At 37.1% G+C, this 22,646-nt stretch overlaps 1 protein-coding gene across 1 annotated transcript in view; it reads right to left on the bottom strand.

Annotated features, from left to right (window-relative positions):
• Positions 1-22,646, bottom strand: part of CTNNA3 (catenin alpha 3) — an 834,982-nt gene that overhangs the window by 65,601 nt on the left and 746,735 nt on the right. Inside the window, exon 10 of the mRNA XM_032595178.1 lies at positions 9,517-9,651. Within this exon, the coding sequence (XP_032451069.1) occupies positions 9,517-9,651 (135 nt within the window). The remainder of the gene's footprint in view (positions 1-9,516; positions 9,652-22,646) is intronic.

The following is a 22,646-nucleotide window of genomic DNA, read 5'->3' as shown; positions in this document are numbered from 1 at the left end:
CCCTCGACCTGCCCTAAAAGAAATGTTAAAGGGAGTCCTGTAGGTTGATATGAAAAGACATTAGATAGTAACTCAAAGTTGTATAAAGAAATAAAGATCTCAGTAAAGGTGAATACATGGGTCATTATAAAAGCTAGTATAATCATAACATTGCTGTGTAACTCCACATTTTGTTTCTACATGATTTAAGAAGCTAATACATTTAAAAAAATTATTAATCTAAAAATTAATATTAATACAATTTGTTTTTTTAACTACACATTTTGTATTCTACATAATTTTAGATGCTAATACATTAAAAATTTTATTGGTTTATGTTTTTTGGACGCACAATATATGAAGATGTAATTTTGTGACACTGACAACTGAAAGGGGTGGAGGATAGAGTTGTTAAAGGAATAGAATTTGTGTGTGTTGTAGAAGTTTGGCTAGCATAAATTTAAGTTAGAATGTTGTAACTTTAGGATATTAAATATACTCCTCATGGCAATCACAAACAAAACAACTAAAGAATATACATGAGAGGAAATGAGAAAGAAATGTACACATTCACTATAAAGAAGAAGACAATCATAAATTCTTAGTTAAAAGAGACCATAGAGCTCAATTAATCCTAAACTTTAGTTTTATTGATAGATGAAGGTACAGACTCAAAGAGATTGATGTCTAGATCACAATGTGGGTCTTCTAATTTGGCGTCCACCAGTTTCCCTGTTACCACACATTGGCTTCTCGTGTTGAAGCTGAAGAGTGCTTCCATTCAGTGTTTTCCCATATCTCTCAATTAAAACCCTTCGCTATCTCTTGTGACCTGTAGCACCACCCCAGCTGAGTGTACCAATACCACCTCCTGCCCTTTGGCACTAAACCTACTAGAAGGCCATTGGGCTTACTTTCAGTAGCAATAAAGTGAAGAACACAAGATCTAGATTCTGGTCCTGGCTCTACCATGAGGTATCTTCACGATCAGGGCAAGTCTTTGAAAATCCTTGACCTATTTGTTTACAGAGTTACTCTGAGTTAGATATAACATGAATAGATTATTTCCAATGTTCCTTCAAGTGCTATTACACCTGGATGCATAGCACAATCAGAGGCCTCAGGAAAATCTAATCCATTGTGACATTAGATTACCTAGAAACCAAGAGAATTTCCGGGTCTACTTCACTACAATGTAATATAAGAGAACATAACACTCCCAAACTTTTGCTTGTTTTTAAATATATTCTTTGAACTACTAAGATCTATTATTCCATTTGCCTAGCATTAAAAACAAACAGCCAAAAAACACTGTAGAGAGTTAAATTTATTGGCAAAGTGTCTTCTTTCCTCTTTTTACTTTTGCTCCTTGCCCTTCACCCCATTCCTCCCCCCCTTCTTCATTTCCTATATCTTCCTCATTCCATTTCATATACCTCCCAGCTGTTTTTAAAATGTCTGAATACTTCAGTTAATTTTCCAAATCTTTTACTTTTCCCAATTTTCCTGATGACTACCAATGATTGCAGGAGGTTGAGAAAGCTCATTAACTAATTCCCTTAATGTCTTAACGTGGCAAGCACATTAACCTACTAAGTCATTCTGTACTCGATTGCCTGAGTTCTGTAGGCCCTAGTGGCTCTTTTGGTCAATAGCTGTATTGTTGCTTTTCTCTATCGTTCCTAATTGAATGCACACTGCCCCTTGATTTCTACTACAGCTGAATTGCAGTTGCTTGGCAAATTTTCAATCTTGCTGATCTTTCCCCCCTGACTGATTAGTTTTATTTATTTATCCAATTTTTAAAATTGTGGCTTTGGCACACCTGCCTCAGGGTAAGGGAGTGCAATTAAACACATTAAAGGAAATACAACAAAATGTGGCAATTACATAATTAATCAGTTTTAAGCAGTATAAAAGAATTGTTGGCCTAAAGCATAACATTTGGGGAAAGGGTAGTTTTAACGGTTTAAAACCATTTTAAGTTTTTTCTCCTGAATTTTGTTTTCTGTACATACAATCTAGATTATAAAAATATTTATTTCTTTATTATGAGACTCCTTTCATAAAGCACAATTGTTTTCCCCACTTGGCACCATGCATAAGGACACTAGAAGAACAATTGATGAAAAATTTATGGGAATGCCCTTAGGTAACCCAGGTACATTTTAATCTTCTTAGAATTCTATTTTTACTGTATTACTAAATTGGTACATTAATAAGTCAGGGTGGCTATGGAAACTAACCTGCAATAGAATATTTGATTATACAGTTTTGTCATGTTCTGCTATCATTTTTTAAATTAAATTTGTATACACTCCTGCTTTCATTGAGAGAGGATAGCCACTGAAGGCCATGTTGGTTTCATTTTCATGTGATTGAAGGATAAACTGAAGCTGAGTCAGGCTCCATAATCCACCCAGAATGATGTCTAGCGTACAATATCTCTGATTCCTACCTCAAATCGCTGCTGTTAACTTCAATTATTTTCTTGTCCAAGAAATATTGAAAAGTGTCTAAAGACATGGACATATTTACTTACTTCTTTTGCTAAAGTAAAACTGGGGATAGAACATTCAAATCAATCTTAACAGTAAGCTACGCCTCCCATTTTATCAAAATATGGGATCCATCAGCAAGAAGATCCATTCATCTGAATCTGAATGTGTTTATGTTTATATCTGCATTAATCTTTATCCCTCAGGAGAAGAGTTCTTTCTCTCCAAACCTAATACATCTACTTGTTTTCCTAATTCCATTCCCTCTCCCTTACTTAAAATTTTATTCTGTCCGTTGTGGTCTTAATTTTTCATAGATCTGTTCTTTACAGCTTCTTCTTACTCTTTACCTAAACATTTACTCAATTACTTCCATTTTAAAAAGTACATAAGTAAAAATGTAAACCGAAAGGAGGAGGAGGTGGAGGAGGAGGAGGAGGTGGGGGAGGAGGATGGAGGGTGGGGAGGAGGAGGAAGGGTGGGGGAGGAGAGACAGGAGTTTTAGCAATTACATCTGCCCCTTAAGTCTCTCCCTCTCTCCCTCCCTCCCTTCCTCCCCCTAAGTCTGTCTGTCTGTCTGTCTGTCTGTCTCTCTCTCTCTCTCTCCTTCCTTTCAACTACAAACTGCTGGAAAATTTAGGTTTCGCTACCACTTTTTTTTCTGTCACTGCATACTCAGTATTTGGCCCACTATGACCTAATTTTTGCCTTCACCATGTTACTGATACTGCTTTGGAAAAGATATAAAGATACCTTTTCAGTGTAAAACCTGATATGCATATTAAGACTCAGTCAACCTGAATTTTCTGCATTATTTATAATCTTTGGTTACTATCCCTTCAATCATTCAACAATATTCAAGGATCTTATAGTCTAGAGGAGAATATATATTTAAAAAAGTAGATAATTATAATAAATGTGAGTACTGATATGATTTTTATCATTGTAGAAGGATATCAAAGAAATTGATAGTTGCCACCCTATATCCATTCTTTCTTTTTTTTTTTTAATTTTTTTTTTTCAACGTTTATTTATTTTTGGGACAAAGAGAGACAGAGCATGAACGGGGGAGGGGCAGAGAGAGAGGGAGACACAGAATCAGAAACAGGCTCCAGGCTCTGAGCCATCAGCCCAGAGCCCGACGCGGGGCTCGAACTCCCGGACCACGAGATCGTGACCTGGCTGAAGTCGGACGCTTAACCGACTGCGCCACCCAGGCGCCCCTCCATTCTTTCTTAACAAAGAAACAAAACTCAGATTTAACTGGGGGAATCCATGTGAGTACATGAAAACATACACAAAGAAATAGACACATTTTATATTTTCAGCATCTCTTGCAATTATATATAGCCAAATGAGTAAATACTGGCCAATAATACGTAAGTGAAAGCTTTTGAAGGGGATTTAAAAAAATGTAAGGAATGGAGGCACCTGCGTGGCTCAGTCGATTAAGTGTACTACTCTTGGTTTCTGCTCAAGTCATGATCTCATGGCTCATGGGTTTGAGCCCCATGTTGAGCTTTTCACTGTCAATGCAGAACCTGCTTGGGATTCTCTCTCTCACTTTCTCTCTGCCCCTCCTCGGCTCATGCTGTCTTTCTCCCTCTGTCTCTCTAAATAAACTTTAAAAAATGTCAGGATGTTTGCTTCTGTTCCTCTTCATTCTTCCTGTCCAGAATATAAAAGCCATAGCTAGAGCCAGAGAAGCCATATTTTGACCTTGATAAAAAATGAAAGCCAGAAGCCAAGAGTAATAAAGTAGGAAGACTAAAGTGTCTGATTCCCTGAAAATTTTGCAAAGCTTCTGTAACAGTCTTGGATTGCCCATTCTCAGACAGTTTTTATGGAGATAGTAAACTCTCAGTTTTATTAAACTGCCACAGCCAAGTCTCCATATTTGACAGAGGCACATTAGAATCACTGGATGTAAAAACAACAACAACAACAACAACAGCAAAAAACAATCTGGATCTCTGCCTCAGCTATTTTTTTCTTATTTAACATACTTTCACTGGAGTGGTTTCATCTATGTCTCTTTCATACTTCTCTTCTGAGTTCCAGAATCATATCCTCAGCAACTTCTAGACCTTTTTCTTGAATGCCACTTAGTCACTTAAATTCAACAAGTAAAACCCAAGTGAGTTATGTTACCCTTCCTAATCTGCTCTTCCTTCTATATATAGCTTTTGGTTCATGATTCCAGTTTTAACTAAGTAAGCTACCAAATCTCAGAACGTTGGATGTAAGTCTCAATTCTTCCTTCTTCTTCACTTTTATCACTCAAAAGATGAACTCTAATCAACCCCTATTTCAGAGTTTTTTTCTTGCATGGATCCACCCCTCTCCATTCTTATCCACTATTGCCTTAATCCAGGAGTTCACCTTTTTTTTTTTTTTTTTGTCAAAAAATACTTTTATTACTGCAATGTGACATCATGGCATAAAGCACTATACCATTTGATGGGACATCCATTTATAGGGGAGCACCCTATATATATAGCTTCCCCAATAATCCTTATTACAAATAGCTGCTTAATCTCATCCTAAAGATTGAATAAAACATTCTTTCTACAAGATACTGAACACTCACTTTAGTTTATTGCAGAGCTTTTCTAAATGGACCTCCTTCTGGCAAGAAGGCATTTCACCTGAACCTACAAATGGGTCTGTGCTTGTCTGATAGTAACCAAAATTCTGGACTCACATCTACCCAACAGCCATGACACCAAATTTACTGAGCAACCGTACATAGACTAACCCCCCATCTGTCAGAGCATTCCTGGAAAAGTTCCACACTCAGAACAAACCCCACACTCCCCATGGAGGGTAACTGTTCCAGGTTGGAGGAGAGGCTAAAAGAAATTGAACCTAGGGCTCCTGGGTGGCTCAGTGGATTAAGTGACCGACTCTTGATTTCAGCCCAGGTAATGATCTCAGAGTCAGGAGATCAGTCCCCCCCTGTCTGGCTGAGTGCAGAGCCTACTTAAGATTCTCTCTCTCCTTCTCTCTCTGCCCCTCCTCAGCTCACTCACTCTGTGTGTGTAAAATTTAAAAAAAAATAAAAAATAAAATAAAATAAAATAAAATAAAATAAAATAAAATAAATTGAAGCTATAGTCTTCATCAAGTGTCCAGGGTGACCTTGGGTAGGCCTGCAGACCCTTGGGCTATTCTTTCTGGTGGCCTTACCTACAGGCTGCACCTGAACTATATAGACTGCAGTCCTGAGAACCTGCAGTTTTTGTGCACCTGAGCTTCTATCTGAGCCTGTTGTCCATAGACAAGGAACACATCAGCAGGCACTGGGGTTCTTTCACTGTGTAGGTTTCTCATTGCCTCAGTAGCCTGCCCTTCCTGTCTGTTCTGGACTGGGGTTCTGCATCTTGAGGCCCAGCTCCAGCTGCTCCACATACCACACTAGTTCCGGGAGGGGGGGCGGGCATTGGGGGTTGTTGGTGGTGGGGAAGGGGTTTCCACCTGAACCTCTGTGCTTAGGGGTGTTTCCTCTGCCCCAGGCTTTCCTGAGGCCCTCCCACCTCCGTTCTCCACAGAGGCCCCAATCCGGGTTTTCTTCTTTTGCTTCTTTGAGGCTGCGTTGCTTTTATTCTCTTGGACTACTTTAAAAAACCATTCTGTGGGGCACCTGGGTGGCTCAGTCAGTTAAGTGTGTGACTCTTGACTACTATTCAGATCTTGATCTCAGGGTTTGTGAATTCAAGCCCCACTTTGGGCTTTTGTGCTGACAGTGTAGAGCCTGCTTGGGATTCTCTCTCTCTCCCTGTCTCTTGGCCCATCCCCAGCATGCATGTGCATGTGCTCACTCGCTCTCTCTATCTCTCAAGATAAATAAATAAACTTAAAAAATTAAAAAAATTAAAAATCATTCCTAACTCCTCCTCTCTCTCCCAGCTCTTTGTCTCTCCATCTATTACCACCTTGTCAAAAAGAGTTAATTTCCAAATACGTAGATCTGCTTATGCGCATCTCAAACTTAAAAATTTTCAATTATTCTCAATGTCCTGCAGGGTAAAATTAAAATGTTATAAATGACCCTTTTTAAATAGTCCCTATTCTGTTTGCAGCATCTCTTCTATTCCCCACCAACAATGCCAAAAACAAATATTTCCAGTCGAATCAGACGGTCGGCTATTTCCATAGACTCCTTCTCTTTCCCAGTTCGTATCTTTTTATTTCATTTATGCCATCTACCTTGAATGCTCTTCCTCTCCTTCCCGTGAGTATACATTTGTTTTCTACTTATTCGTTGAGGCCTAAATTAGAGTCAAGCCAGGTATGAGTCTTTCTGTTGCCCATCTGCCACCTCAGTGCAGCTCATTATTCCCTCACCTCTTACTATCTGCTTTTGTGCATACTGCTATTATATAGGTTATTATATTGTTTCAGAGTCATTTTTGTATATATAGGTATGTTTTGTGTATTCTCATTTTGCATGTATTTAATCTTAAAGGAGGCATCCTGTATTCATCTATCTTTCCTCCAGATATCTATAACACGGAACACAGAGATGCTCAAATCATAGTTGGGGTTTTGGACTAGCTACACTTTGGCTTCCTTCTAAATAAAACATGTAACTTCAGAATAACTGCTTGCAGACAGATGTAAGATTAGCCAGAAAATCATTTTAACTAAATGGTCTATTATGAGAATGAGCTTCACATTCCTTTATGCTATGGATTCATCTTCTTTATCCTAACCCCTAACACCCCAGACCCAGAAAGCACTCTACCTACTTGCTTTTAATCAATTATATTTTCTACATTAATGTTTCATGAACCTGATTTTGAAATGCAAACTTTATTTAGTGAACTTTGGATAATCTAGTTTTGAATAACAAATTCCTGTAATGTTTAATGAGTTTGTCTGCTTTGCAATCATGCTTGTTACTTTCCAAAAGATTTCAGAGAAAAAGGATGACATAGATTAGAGCCTCCTCTCAATTTAAAAAGGAAAGATGACAAGAACTCAGGGTCACTAAGAGATTAAAGCAAGTGTTCCTAGGAACATGTAAATGAAATGTATTTAAAATGCTTTCCAGGATCTACCTGCAGGCAGATGGCTGTAAGGTATATAAAAGGGGGCATGTAATGTTTCTTTTATCCAGATTTATCTTTTCTAAATGGAAATTGTAGGCAAAATGATGACAAAATGATTTTGGATTTGCAATGCTATTCCTTATTTTATGTAATGACCCAGCTTTTAAATTGTAAATCATGGATTGTAAACTTGTGCCTAATCTATCTGAAAATACGGGTAAATTCATGAATTTGAATCACGGTACCAAACAGGAAATACAAACCCATTTGTACATATGGAGGAAATTATATTTTGAAAGAACAATTAAGAGTAACATATTTTAACAGTATTTTTGGGGGTGAAAGGTTAGTTTCAACAGCCTGCAGAAGTAGTAAATAATGGGAAAATACCATTCATATGGATTCAGGATTTGCAAATGATGGTGAATGTGTGGCTGTGTAAAATAGACAAAAGTAAATAGAAGACAGACTTAGGTCTACAAATAAATAATCTTTTACACATTAAAGTAGTTTAATGTTAAATGAGAAAATGAAGACAATGTCTAATAATCCAAAGTAAAGATACAATATATTAAAATTTGTATATATGTATATGCATGAATATATGCGTATATGTGCATTTATATGCATGTATGTATTCATACACCCACATAGGTCTCTGTGTATACAGACCGTGACTATTTAAAATACATTTTGTTGAAAATGTCAGGGCACCAGTGTTACACAGGTTGTGATGGTTTGTGTCTTTACAAAATTGCAATGCAATGAAATACTTTTTATCTCTAATAATTACTAGACACAATTTCCAAATTATCCACTTTTAATCAGTGCTTTTAATCAGTGTCATCATAGATTCCAGTCTGTCCACCTGAATAGAAAAGACACAAGCCTTTGAAGGTAAACTCCAGTTCTGACATTTACCAGTATGACCTCGGGGAAGTTTTCAACTTTTCTGAATGTCATTTTTTTCCAGTGTTAGTGAGAATAAAACAAGCAAATAAATAATCTCTCTGGCATGCAATCGTGAGGGTCAAATGGAATGAAATATAGGCAAGAGCTAGATAGTCAATAAAAATTAGTTCCCTGCCTTCTACTCTTGATGGTAACCTTTTGTTTTTGTTTTTGCAGTAATGTTCTTTTAAAGCATGTTGGTTCACTGAGGGAAAGTCCAATGTCAGGACTTAGAAGTCCTAAAATTAAAAATTTATAAGTATGCTGTTATCATTTGTCCTCATGAATATAAGTTCCTAGAACATTCATGATGCTTCACTTTAACTTAAATTTACAATCTTGGTCCATGTCCTTCTCAAAGTCACTGATAACTGAAACTATTATAGATATCAAATATTATTTTATTACCATACCCACTCTAGAGAAATGATCTACTGTTATTAAAAGATGAGTAGAAAAGTTAGACATTATTTCTAACATGGTCATTTTATAGTGGTTTGAAACTCAGGGTCACCAAAGAATTTATGAAAGTTTTTCCAAATCTATATATATTCTATCATGCCCCACTTCTACAATTACATATAGAAATAACAGTTTTCAAGGCCTGAATTTCTATGCTATGGAAATGATTAATCGGGAAATGAATACCAATTAATAGTAATAAAGCCATTTTTCATTGATTTGAAAATCCATAGGCATTTATCTTATAAAAATTACAAGATTCAATTCAGAGTTTCACCTCCACACTTTCTGAAGTCAGAAAACCTCTCTCTAAATTAATATCTATTTCTTTTCCAAGTGGCTTACAAATCCTGATTCATTCTAAAAATCTGTAAATAAAGACAAGTTGTGCTGACATAGCATTTCTGTAGTTCAATTCCTTGCTAATTTAATTTCATGCAATTTAATACACTCCAATTGAGTTTATTCTCATTTACATGGACCTAAAAGATTTGGTGAAGTGAGGAGGGGTGTAGCTGCTTTGTTTCAAGCATCTTCTATATGTGATGGTAATAATGCCAGGCAGTACTCACAGCTGACATGATGAGCTCTCCTCCTAAGTTCTGGATCTCAGCTTTAACTTGACTGCAGATTTTCAGTTGGTGAGAGTAAAACTTAATCTGTTCCAAGTAGGCCAACAAATCTTGTTTGCATGATGGATCTGGACACTAAATATGCATAAAAGATAAAAAGGAAAATAGCAAAATAAATAATAAGTAGATCAGAGTGAATAAATACTGACATTGGAGGTACCTTATGAGGCAGCAACATTATTGTCATTGAACCTCATTTCTCAGCCCCAGCCCATATAGGTTCTGATATGCTTCCACCATGAGAGGATTTTTATTCATGTTTCAACCTTAATTACTTCAGCATAGATGATGGAAATAATGGTAAAGGAATTTTCAAATGTGTAAAGGTACATAAAATAATTGCCTTCAGTTTATGATAAGGTTAGAAGTCTTCAGATTGCATTTTTGGTAAATCTAAAGAAATATTTTAAATGCAATTATTTCTTTCACTTAGAGTCACTATTACTAGACTATTTCTCAGGACCCGTTGCTCTGCATTGTGTGTCCTTTCTTATTTGTATGGGCATGAAAACACCTGCAACAAACAATGCATTATCTTCTGTGACTTTCATCATTACACATTACACAGACAAAAGAAATCATTTGCACCATAGGAAAAAGGAGCATATCTACCTGGAGCCAAGAAATAAACAGCATATGTGTTTTAGAGATATATTAAGCCTCTTTACCAAAAGCAGCCTCCTGTACTATAATATCATCCATAAGGAACTTCTTGGAAGACAGCTTCCAACATAACACAGTATGGTCAGGGTTAAATCTTTGGGGTCTTTCTTCTATGCAATTATAATAGAATTTTTTAAATCCCTGATAATTTATTATACTTGCACTTTAAATGCATCTTCATTAGTATGTGGAAATGTGGATAGGGGCCAACATGGCAGACGGGTACTTCCCGTGTCTCTCAAACAAAGAAGTGCTGAAGCCAATGGACTTTGAACCCCAAAAGTCTGGGAGGAAAAGAGACTGACTCTACCAGGAAGAAACGAGACAACTTGAGAAGTCATAGGTAGGTGGGTGATAGCAAACTGGGAGAGATAAAAGTGGCCACGTAGACATAGAGGGGAGGGATCCCCTTCTGCGGAGAGACAAAGGGAAGAGAAAGAGTGGCTGGGGAAGTGTAGGACTGTATCTGGACAAGAGGAAAACCTAAGTCTGGGACTGAGAAGGATCCCATCTCTAACTATGGAGGGGCCGGTTCCCTGTTCATGCACCTGGGGAGGACAGGAGCCAGCCTTGGATTCGGTGGCAGATCAGGGGCGCAGTCCACAGTAGGAGAATGCGGCCTGCTCCCTGGAGTGCTGTGGGAAAAGACAAAGCCTGCCTGAGTCCACCACTCTGCCACCCCCGGGGCTCAGCAGCGAGGTCAGTGGCGCAGTCTGCATCAGGAAAAGGCGGTCCTCCCTGAAATGCGGCAGCACTGAGAAAGCCAGCAAGGACCACAAATCGAGCCACAGAGAGGTGCTTCCTCAGTGCTAGAGCACACAGAGTGGGACTTTGAATCCTGGCCAAGCGCCAGGCCAAGGGAGTGGGTGGAGCGAGAAGGACTCCCCTGTCTGCACCGGCAGCACAGTGAGGACGACTGGAAAGGAGTCCAGCAGGTCGTGGAGAAGAGACTGGGGGATCGCCAACCCCCCGCCCCCCACACCCAACCAACACCAAGGCGGGGCCTCAGGGATCGGTCCCAGGGCCCATTATGGAGATGGGACCAGCCTACACCAAACCACGCCCCTCCATGCAGGGTAACTGCGTTTCTGCGGGAGCCAGATAGATGCTGTGCAACCAGACGGCTGTATCATCCAGACCAGTGATGCTGCATAGCCTGGATTAATTCCAGGACAATTCTTGTTATTTAGATATATTCTCCCTTCCTATCTCTTCCCTCCTCTAGTCTGGTTACTCTGGTTGTTTGTTTGTTTAAGCAGACATATTTAATCTATTCCCTTGATACATGTTCTACATCTCCTTCTGTACTTTCCTTTCTCTCTCTCTGGAATAATCAAGCCAGATAGTTTCTCTGTCTAGGTAACATTATCTTCATTTTTCCCCCCTGCCTCCTTTATTTTCCTTTCTCTCTCTCTCTCTGGATTAAGCCATTTAGTCTCTCTGCCCTGGCCATGTTTACTTTCTCTTTGTCCCTGCCCCTGCCATTTCTCTCTTTGTATATGCTCTTCCCCCAGCAATGCCTCCACCCTGTTCTTTACTTGAATCTGGTGTTTCTGTTTCTTTGCTTTTGTATTGTTTTTGTTTGTGTGTGTGTGTGTGTGTGTGTGTGTGTGTTTTGTCCGTTTATTTGTATGTGTGTTTGCGTGTCTTTGTTTCCTGTTTGTTTGTCTGTTTGTTTTCCTTTCCAGGGCTACTTCAAGGAACAAATCAAAGTACACCTGGTGGAGGGTCCAAAACATCACTATGAGTAGAGAAATAAAATAACAAAAGTCACAACAACAGAGAGCAAGTAACACTCTCCAAAAAACACCTCCTGAAGGGCCAGGCCCTGGAGTGTGTATGATCCCCCCCCCACCTTTAATATAGCAGTGCTCACAGGTGCAGAGCACATAACAAGATTTCAAAACTTATAAGGGACAGAAAACTAGAAAAAATGATGAAATGGGAGAATTCCTCTCCAAAGAAATTCCAGGAAGAAGTGACAGCTAAAGAATTGATCAAAACAGATATAAGCAATATAACTGAGCAAGAATTTAGAATAATAGTCATGAGATTTATCACTGGGCTTGAAAAGGCATAGAAGACAGCAGAGAAGCTATTACTGCAGAAAACAAGGAACTAAAAAATAGTCATGATGAATGAAACAATGCTATAAATGAGGTGCAAAATAAAATGGAGGTGGCCACAGTATGGATTGAAGAGGCAGGGGGGAGAATAGGTGAATTAGAAGATAAAATTATGGAAAAAGAGGAAGCTGAGAAAAAGAAAGATAAAAAAATCCAGGATCAAGAGTGGAGAATTAGAGAACTAAGGGATGCAATCAAATGGAACAATATCCGTATCATAGGAATCCCAGAAGAAGAAGAGAAAGAGAAGGGGGCTGAAGGTGTACTTGAACAAATCATAGCTGGGAACTTCTCCAATCTGGGGAAGGAAACAGACATTGAAATCCAAGAGGCACAGAGCATTCCTTTCAGATGTAAGTTGAATCAATCTTCTGCATGACCTATCATAATGAAACTGACAAAATACAAGGATAAAGAGAGAATTCTGAAAGCAGCTAGGGATAAATGGTCTTTAACATACAAAGGTGGAAGCACAAGAGTAGTAGCAGACCTATCTACTGAAACTTGGCAGGCCAGAAAGGAATGGCAGGAAATCTTCAATGTGATGAATAGGAAAAATATGCAGCCAAGAACCCATTATCTACCAAGCTTGTCATTCAGAATAGAAGTAGAGATAAAGGTTTTCCCAAACAAACAGAAATTGAAGGAATTCATCACCACTAAACCAGCCCTATAAGAGATCCTAAGGGGGACTCTGTGAGTAAAATGTTGCAAGGACCACAAAATACCAGAGTCATCACTACAAGCATGAAACCTACAGACACCACAATGACTCTAAACCCATACCTTTCAATAATAACACTGAATGTAAATGGACTAAATGCTCCAATCAAAAGACATAGGGTATAAGAATGGATTAAAAAAAAAAACAAGACCCATCTATTTGCTATCTACAAGAGACTCATTTCAGACCTGAGGACACTTTCAGATTGAAGGTGAGGGGATGGAGAACTATCATGCTACTGGAAGTCAAAAGAAAGCTGGAGTAGCCATACTTATATCAGACAAACTGGACTTTAAACTAAAGGCTGTAACAAGAGATGGAGAAGGGCATATATAATAATTACAGGGTCAGCCATCAGGAAGAGCTAACAAATATAAATGTCTATGTGCTGAATATGGAAGCCCCCAAATATATAAAACAATTAATCACAACTATAAGCTACCTTATTGATAAGAATGTGGTAATTTCAGGGGACTTTAATACTCCACTTACAACAATGGACAGATCATCTAGACACAGAATCAGTAAAGAAACAATGGCCCTGAATGATACATTGGACCAGATGGACTTGACAGATATATTTAGAACTCTACATCCCAAAACAGCAGAATATACTTTCTTCTTGAGTGCACATGGAACATTCTCCAAGATCACATACTGGGTCACAAAACAGCCCTCAATAAATATAAAAGAATTGAGATCACACCATGCCCACTTTCAGACCACAATGCTATGAAACTTGAAATCAACCACAGGAAAAAGTCTGGAAAACCTCCAAAAGCATGGAGGTTAAGGAACATCGTACTAAAGAACAAATGGGTCAACCAGTTAATTAGAGAAGAAATTAAAAGATGTATGGAAACAAATGAAAATGAAACTACAACAATCCAAACCCTTTGGGATGCAGCAAAGGTAGTCCTAAGAGGAAAGTACATTGCAATCCAGGCCTATCTCAAGAAACAAGAAAAATCCCAAATACAAAATCTAACAGCACACCTAAAGGAACTAGAAGCAGAACAGCAAAGACATCCCAAACCCAGCAGAAGAAGAGAAATAATAAAGATCAGAGCAGAAGTAAACAATATAGAATACAAAAACAAAACAAAACAAAACAAAACAAAAACCCAGTAGGAAAGATCAATGAAACCAAGAGTTGGGTTTTTTTTGAAAAAATAAACCAAATTGATAAACCTCTAGCCAGGCTTCTCAAAAAGAAAAGAGAGAGGACCCAAATAGATAAAATCACAAATGAAAATGGATTTATTACAACCAATCTCTCAGAAATACAAGCAATTATCAGGGAATACTATGAAAAATTATATGCCAACAAACTGGACAACCTGGAAGAAATGGACAAATTCCTAAACACCCACATGCTTCCAAAACTCAAACGTGACGAAATAGAAAATTTGAACAGACTCATAACTAGTGAAGAAATTGAATCAGTCGTCAAAAATCTCCCAACAAATAAAAGTCCTAGACCAGATGGCTTTCCTGGGGAATTCTACCAGACATTTAAAGCAGACTTAATACCTACCCTTCTCAAGCTGTTCCAAAAAATAGAAATGGAAGGAAAACTTCTGGACTCATTCTATGTAGCCAGCATTACTTTGATTCCCAAACCACAAACAGACCCAGCAAAAAAAGAGAACTACATCCCTGATGAATATGGATGCACAAATTTTCAACAAGATACTATCAAATATAATTCAACAGCATATAAAAGTATTATTCAACATGATCAAGTGGGATTCATTCCTGGGCTGCAGGGCTGGTTCAATATTTGCAAATCAATCAATGTGCTACATTACATTAATAATAATAAAAAAAAGGGATGTGGAAATGTGGACAACAATTTATATGCAAAGATATTAATTGCAGCATTATTTATAATATATAATAATATTTTACATTTCTTTTTCTTTAATTTTTTTAATGTCTATTTATTTTTGAGAGAGATGAAGACAGAATGCAAGTTGGTTAGGGGCAGAGAGAGAGGGAGACACAGAATCCAAAGCAAGCTCCAGGCTCCAAGCTATCAGTACAGAGCCTGACGTGGGGCTCGAACTCATGAGCTGGGAGGTCATGACCTGAGCTGAAGTCAGACACTCAACCAACTGAGCCACCCAGGTGCCCCCACATATTTTACAATTCTTAAATATGTGTACATATATTTATGTACATGTATGTATATGTATGGCTATATATGTACACATATATAGGCATATATATATGTATATATATAATATCCATAATTATAGGCAATAGTAAGACCTTGACATTCAAGGTGTTTCTCAAATTTTGAACAAGAAAATAAGGGTAATCCCCCAAATCTCAAAACGATTAAAACTGTGACTAATTAAAAAGAGGGAGAAGGAGAAAAAGAAGGAGAAGGAGAAAGGAAGAAAAGAAGGACACAGAGAAAGAGAAAGAAACAGGGGAAGAAAAGAAGTAGGAGGAAGAGGAAAAAAAAAGGAAGGGATTTCTCCCAATTTATAGATAAGAAATCAGAAGTTTAGAAAGGATAATAATTTTCCCAGGATTGAAAAGTTTATGTAATAGCAGAATTTGAACCATATCTACATGCTTTCAAATCCATTTTATTTTAAATCACTAACAAGAGAATTTGACGTGCATTTTTTAATGTTGGTTTGTTTATTTATTTATTTACTTTGAGGGGGGCACAGAGAAAGGGGGAGAGAGAGAATTCCAAGCAGGCTCCAAACTGTCAGCATAGAGCCTGACACAGGACCCCATCCCACAAACTGTGCAATCATGACCTAAGCAGAAATCAAGAGTCTGATCCTTAACTGCCTGAGCCACCCAAGTGCCCCTGATGTACATTTTTTTAAAAGCACAGAATACTGTGAGCATCCCAGTTTCAAGGAAATAGAGAATTCATGTGAAACCTATGTCTCCAGCACTGTTCTGAAGTAACAAGTACTTTGATTTTTTTCAAAGACCAAAATTAGTTATTTAGAATTACCTATAATGATGAAAGGCAAGGCATCTTGTTTTATCATGACAGGAAGTTGGTCGTACTTTCTATGTGTGGGACACTGTGCCATGTCCTTTGTGTGAATAATTCTACGTTAGTATTTCACTTTACCATTTTATTTGGGGCTATATTGTTATTTTGCCCATTTTCACACTGACTTTTTGATAGAATATATGATTTGTCCAAAGATTTTAATTTACCTTTATTTCATTCACTGTACAATGATGTCTTTTATATGACATTTATTCAAAATGCCATTTTCTTTGTCTTCGCTGAGTAATGGTCCTATCTATTCTTTGTTCCTATTTATGGAATCAGCGATAATCCCTGGTACTTAGTGTATTTTATCTGTCATATACAATTCTAGGTACTTTACATATATTAACTCTTTTACTAATCATCAACTCCAGGAGGTAGGTCCTAACATTATTTAACAAAAGAGGAAACTCAAATACAGAGAAATTAACTGACTTGTCCAATTAATAAATGGTAGAACTGATATTCGAACTTACATGATCTGGCTACACTTCCCTACCTTCACAGTCTAGGAACAATATCAGTCTTCCTGCCATTTTATGTAATAAACAATAAACTGCCACTCTGATTTGTGAATTGGTTTCTTAAATTCACTCTTTCTTTCTTTCTTTCTTCTTTCTTTCTTCCTTTCTTTTTTTTCTTTTTTTGTAAATTGTAACTAGGATTAGTGTGGATTTGTTCCTTAAAGACTAGCACCTCTACATTTTTATGATAAAATTGAACTTGCAAACTAATAATTAGATTCTTGGCCAATAACCAATGTTGCAATTACCCAAGTTTAAGCAAAACATGTAGTTTCTCTCAAGAGACTCTTTCAAGACTATACCACAATTGTGTAATTCCGTCAAGGAAGCAATGAGTCAATGAGTACAAAATATGAAATTCAACTTTTGAAGTTAAAAGTTGTTTGACCCAGATTCACCTTTTATTTCCAGAACTGATGAGAGTTTTTGGTTACACCTAAAGACCATAGTCTTACAGGGTGAAGTAGAAAAACATACTAATTGGTAAATTCAACGTTATATAATTTATTAAAGCCTTCTTTCCTATTGACATTTGGAAAGCCTTTCTGAGTCGATTTTGGCTGCCTAGAAGCAGAATCAGGAAAATGAATCATTCCCACTTTAAGAATGCATTTCTATTTTTGGCCAAATCTCCTTTACCAAATCAACTAATATTTTCCCTACCTTTTAGTTTTTTACATGAGGGTGATAGAAAAAATTGGGTCCTAAATTTATAGGACATTCATGACCTTGCCTTTTTTTTTTCAAATAAAATTTGCATAAAAATAATTCTTAAAAGAACATCGCTAGGGACTCTTAGGCAAATCAAGCGGTAGCATATCATAACTTGCATTCATTATTATTTCCTAGTTTATTATGACAGGATATGTTGACCAGGGCATCTGGTGAGCATTTTAATGCATAGATTTCTTTAAACGTTTTTTTTGTTTGTTTTGTCTGTCTGTTTGTTTGTTCGTTTGTTAACCACTGGGACACTTACTACACGCAAGCAGGTGGCATGTCAGCCTCGGTGGTTTTCTTACGTTAAACCAGCCTTCACTCTTCTGGCAAGATGCTTAGTACCAGTACAGAATACAACATTTAGCGATGAGAGCAAAAGTAAAAAAAAAACATTTATTACCTTTTGGTTTGGAGTTTAAGAGTGAATTAGCAAAGTGAATACTTTTAAAGATCTTTATGCCATAAGCTTAGCAATTTTTTGCCCATACTCGAGTATAAACTTTATTTAAGACACATTTAAAATGACTTTTGCAATTACAGACAGCAGTTTAAATTCTGCTAGGCTGGCAAAGCTTGTTAATAAAAAGTATTAGGTGTCATTGGGAAGTTCTAGAACAGAAATTTCAAGCAGTCAAGTGATAGCAAAGGGCCCTGAGCCTAGGACCTTTGCCTTCCCTTGGGGTTCATTTCTCCACCTCTACTCTAGCCCAGAGGCTGTCTCATTTCACCTTCCTTAGGGTCACAGATCACTAGTGATCCCATATTTTTCAGCACTCTTAATGTCTCATTTTTCTATCCTTTAATCTATCAACATAATGTCCCTCAAAACAGAAACCCTCCCTCAACCCGCTAATCCCATCTGTCTCTTCTTGTTTGTGACCATGACTTCTAAAACTTTTTCAGTGCTGCCTCATTGACATTCTCAGCTTTTCTTCTTGGGCATCTTTTGAGTCTCACCTTCTTCTTGGACAATAGTACATGCTGTTCCAGCTTCAACTATCACAAAATCACAAGTTACTACATCCTTATCATCCAGCCCTGTCTTCAGAAGATACATTTGGATTTGCCCAGTCCATCTCATTGTCTCATAATTTCATACTCAACATGTAAAATCCTCACCTATCTCATATCCATTTTGCCTACTATTTTTCCCCTCTATTAACCATCTCAATGAAGAGTGCTTTTTCTCTCTCTCTCATCAGTTAAATTTGGTCAGTCACTGATTTGGTTGGGATGATTCTACCCCTTGAATCTCAGCACACGTAGAACATTTTTCTTCTTTGCTATGCCTATCACCACTGCTTTTTAGCAAACTGAGGTTTCTATTACTCAGCCATAGAAAAGAATGAGATCTTGCCATTTGCAACAACATGGATACACCTAAAGGGTAGTATGCTAAGTGGAATAAGTCAGACAAAGAAAGACAAATATCATATGATTTCACTTATGTGTGAAATCTAAAAAGAACAGCCAACAATCAAACAAAAAAAAGCAAAAGCAGTACCATAAATATAGAGAACAAGCTGATAATTGCCAGCGGAACGGGGGTCGAGGGATGAACAAAAGGGGTGAAGGGGAGTGGGAGATACCAGCTTCCAGTTATGAAATAGAAGGGAAACAGAGTTACAAGTATAATATATAGTGAATGGTATTATAATAGCATGGTATGGCGACAGATGGTAGCTACACTTGTAGTGAGCACAGTGTAATGTATACAGTTGTCAAATCACTATGTTGTACATCTGAAATTAATGTAACCTGGTGTGTCAACTATACTTCAATAAAAAAGACGCAAACATAATATACTTGAGTATCTATCCCTATTAAATTACTGAGAAACTGTTATGCATTTATTTTTATAAAGTTCATTAATCTGGAACACAAATCTAGTATTGACATCTCTGCTCAAAATGAATTTCAGGTAGATAATAGCATCAAAATACAAATATTATCACAAATGCATCTAGAAATTATATTCTTTTTTTGTATGTCAATTTTTTAAATTTTTTTAAACTTTATTTTTATTTTTTTACTTTATTTTTTTAATTTTTTTAATATATGAAATTTCTTGTCAAATTGGTTTCCATACAACACCCATTGCTCATCCCAAAAGATGCCCTTTTCAATGCCCATCACCTACCCTCCCCTCCCTCCCTCCCCCCATCAACCCTCAGTTTGTTCTCAGTTTTTAAGAGTCTCTTATGCTTTGGCTCTCTCCCACTCTAACTTCTTTTTTTTTTCCTATCCTCCCCCATGGGTTTCTGTTAAGTTTCTCAGCATCCACATAAGAGTGAAACCATATGGTATCTGTCTTTCTCTGTATGGCTTATTTCACTTAACATCACACTCTCCAGTTCCATCCATGTTGCTACAAAGGGCCATATTTCATTCTTTCTCATTGCCACGTAGTATTCCAATGTGTATATAAACCACAATTTCTTTATCCATTCATCAGTTGATGGACATTCAGGCTCTTTCCATAATTTGGCTATTGTTGAGAGTGCTGCTGTAAACATTGGGGTACAATTGCCCCTATGCATCAGTACTCCTGTATCCCTTGGGTAAATTCCTAGCAGTGCTGCTGCTGGTTCATAGGGTAGGTCTATTTTTAATTTCTTGAGGAAACTCCACAAGTTTTCCAGAGTGGCTGCACCAGTTGCATTCCCACCAACAGTGCAAGAGGGTTCCCGTTTCTCCACATCCTCGCCAGCATCTATAGTCTCCTGATTTGTTCATTTTGGCCCCTCTGACTGGTGTGAGGTGATATCTAAGTGTGGTTTTGATTTGTATAGAAATTATATTCTTAAGTGACATGTTAGAATGTTATGGTGAATGCTTCAGAAGTTTCTTTTTAGTATACTTTTATTAGAATACATTTTTGACTCTCATAACATCAGCAGAGAAATAATTCCAATGAGTCTAGCCACCAACAATATTTTGTCAAAATATCAATATAAATTACACTTGTCAATTGTTTGCTCATAGTTAAACGCATTGGGTATGATTTGGCTGTAATTCTTTACCTTGTTTTTTAAATGTCATCTTGTCTTGAATTAGCATTGGCTTTCATTATACTTAACTCTAAAATTTCACTTTAACTGTGTTCAGTTATATTTAGGTGGGAGTACCCATCAGATACTATGGATATCTTCACTTTAGCAAAAATACAGTGAAGGAGGATTAGGCTTCAGACACAGCACTCGGTGGTAAGAAAGTCTAATTTTTCCTCTTCTTATGCAAAACACTTTAGTAGATATTTATTTTATTTTGATTCCTGTTCCTCTCTTTTTATTTGGAATATACAGTTTCTGTAACAAATTGAGATCTGTGCATTTTTCCTACCTTCTGAGGTGTTACCCAATCCATCTAATTTAGAATATCTGTTTAACATGATGAATTACAGTGTAGAGTTGAGGAATCTAAAGAGATGTGTACTAAGAGTCTGGAATTTTCGATTTGTAAGAAGGGTTCTTCTCTCTCATTTGTTATTCTCTTTATTCAGGAGGAACATGTTTAAGAATTGTAGGGGGAGTGGTGCCTGGGTGGCTCAGTCAGTTGAGCATCCGACTTCGGCTCAGGTCATGATCTCTTGGTTTGTGCGTTTGAGCCCCGCGTCGGGCTCTGTGCTGACAGCTCGGAGCCTGGAGTCTGCTTCGGATTCTGTGTCTCCTCCTGTCTCTGCCTCTCACCTGCTCATGCTCTGTCTCTCTCTGTCTCTCAATAATAAATAAACGTTTAAAAAAATAAAAATAAAAAAAAAAGAATTGTAGGGGGCACCTAAGTGGCTCAGTCAGTTGAGCATCTGACTTCAGCTCAGGTCATGATCTCACAGTTTGTGAGTTTGAGCCCCACGTTGGGCTCTGTCCTTGACAGCTCAGAGCCTGGAGCCTGCTTCAGATCCTGTGGCTCCCTCTCTCTCTGTCCCTCCCCCATTCATTCTCTTTCTCTCTCTCTCTTTCTCTCTCTCTCTCAAAATAAACATTAAAAAAAAAAAAAAAGAATTGTGATAGCTAACAACATCCCATCCTTTAGGAATATATTGCCTAATGGAGATAGAATTTGTACCAAAGTTTTACAGAAGTTAAGCAACACAGTCTTGAATGGCTTATATAACCTACCACACCAGGTAGATACTTCTGAAGCCCAAGAGATGTTGGCTGATTGGGATAAGTGAGCCTACGTCAGAATTTTGGATGTTAAAACAGCAAATTAGGGTACAGCTAGAGTAGTAAATTGTATTTGGCTACACACAACAAATACGTTCAAGGAAGCAAGACAAAGAAGAAAGGTGGGAAAAAAAAAAAGGAAAAAGAAAGTCCAAGTAGATAGAATTAGAAACCCTAATTAATGTGATTTCATTTCTTTCTCTCTGCACATGAACTTTGACTCTGAAACCTTAGAGAATGAAACTAAATTGGTTTAACACTATATATATATATATAGAGTTATGATATATGTCCATATTGGGTGGAATTGAAAATTGATTGATGTTTGATCTTATGACACTCTAGTAGAGTAAATAGACTAGAAAGAATCATAAAAAATGTTAAAAAAAATTGGAACTAATTAGGTTGTTCAAAAAAGAAAATAACCAATGTCCCAGCAGATATTTTTCATAATACACAGACACTGAAAATTGCTTTGCTTATATTATTCATATGCATTCCACAATAAATTTCAGATATTATTTTCTGTCTAAAATTTTTTTGTTAATCTATCAAACAACATCAGAAGCACAGTCATAGACAATCTCCCCAGAAGATCTCGATAATAAGAATCAGGCTCATAATCTCAATTTTGATTCTTCAGAATCCTATTTGTTCAGAACAAAAGTAATTAATTTGAAACTACTCCCCTATATGAAGTGGAAGAAGCCAAAGAGGGTCATCTGTAATTCTTCATTATTCAATGACTATTTCTTTAATCTTCTTTTAAAATGTAAGAGCTGTGGGAAGTGAGACAATACTTTTACTTTCTTCCATTTAATTTGAATAAAGCTAAAAACAATGGTATAATGTAATAAAGCTACATTATAAAAGTACCTACAGCTAGGTGATTCTGATGCAATTAAAGAAGAAGATCAATATAAGAAAACGAAACTTCCTAGTGACACAATTATTTGAACTTTGAAAACTGCATTCCAAAAAAAACAGAGGCACACTGGCAGGAAGCACTAAATATTTAAAAAGTTATCAGTACACACAAATCTCTCTAATGCATTATGTTTCACCTATTCTACTACTGTTTGGTCTCTCTCATAAAATGAATGCAATAAAATT

Source organism: Lynx canadensis, chromosome D2, assembly GCF_007474595.2.
Source record: "Lynx canadensis isolate LIC74 chromosome D2, mLynCan4.pri.v2, whole genome shotgun sequence".
Classification (NCBI taxonomy): domain Eukaryota; kingdom Metazoa; phylum Chordata; class Mammalia; order Carnivora; family Felidae; genus Lynx; species Lynx canadensis.
This window is presented reverse-complemented; position numbering and strand designations above follow the sequence as displayed.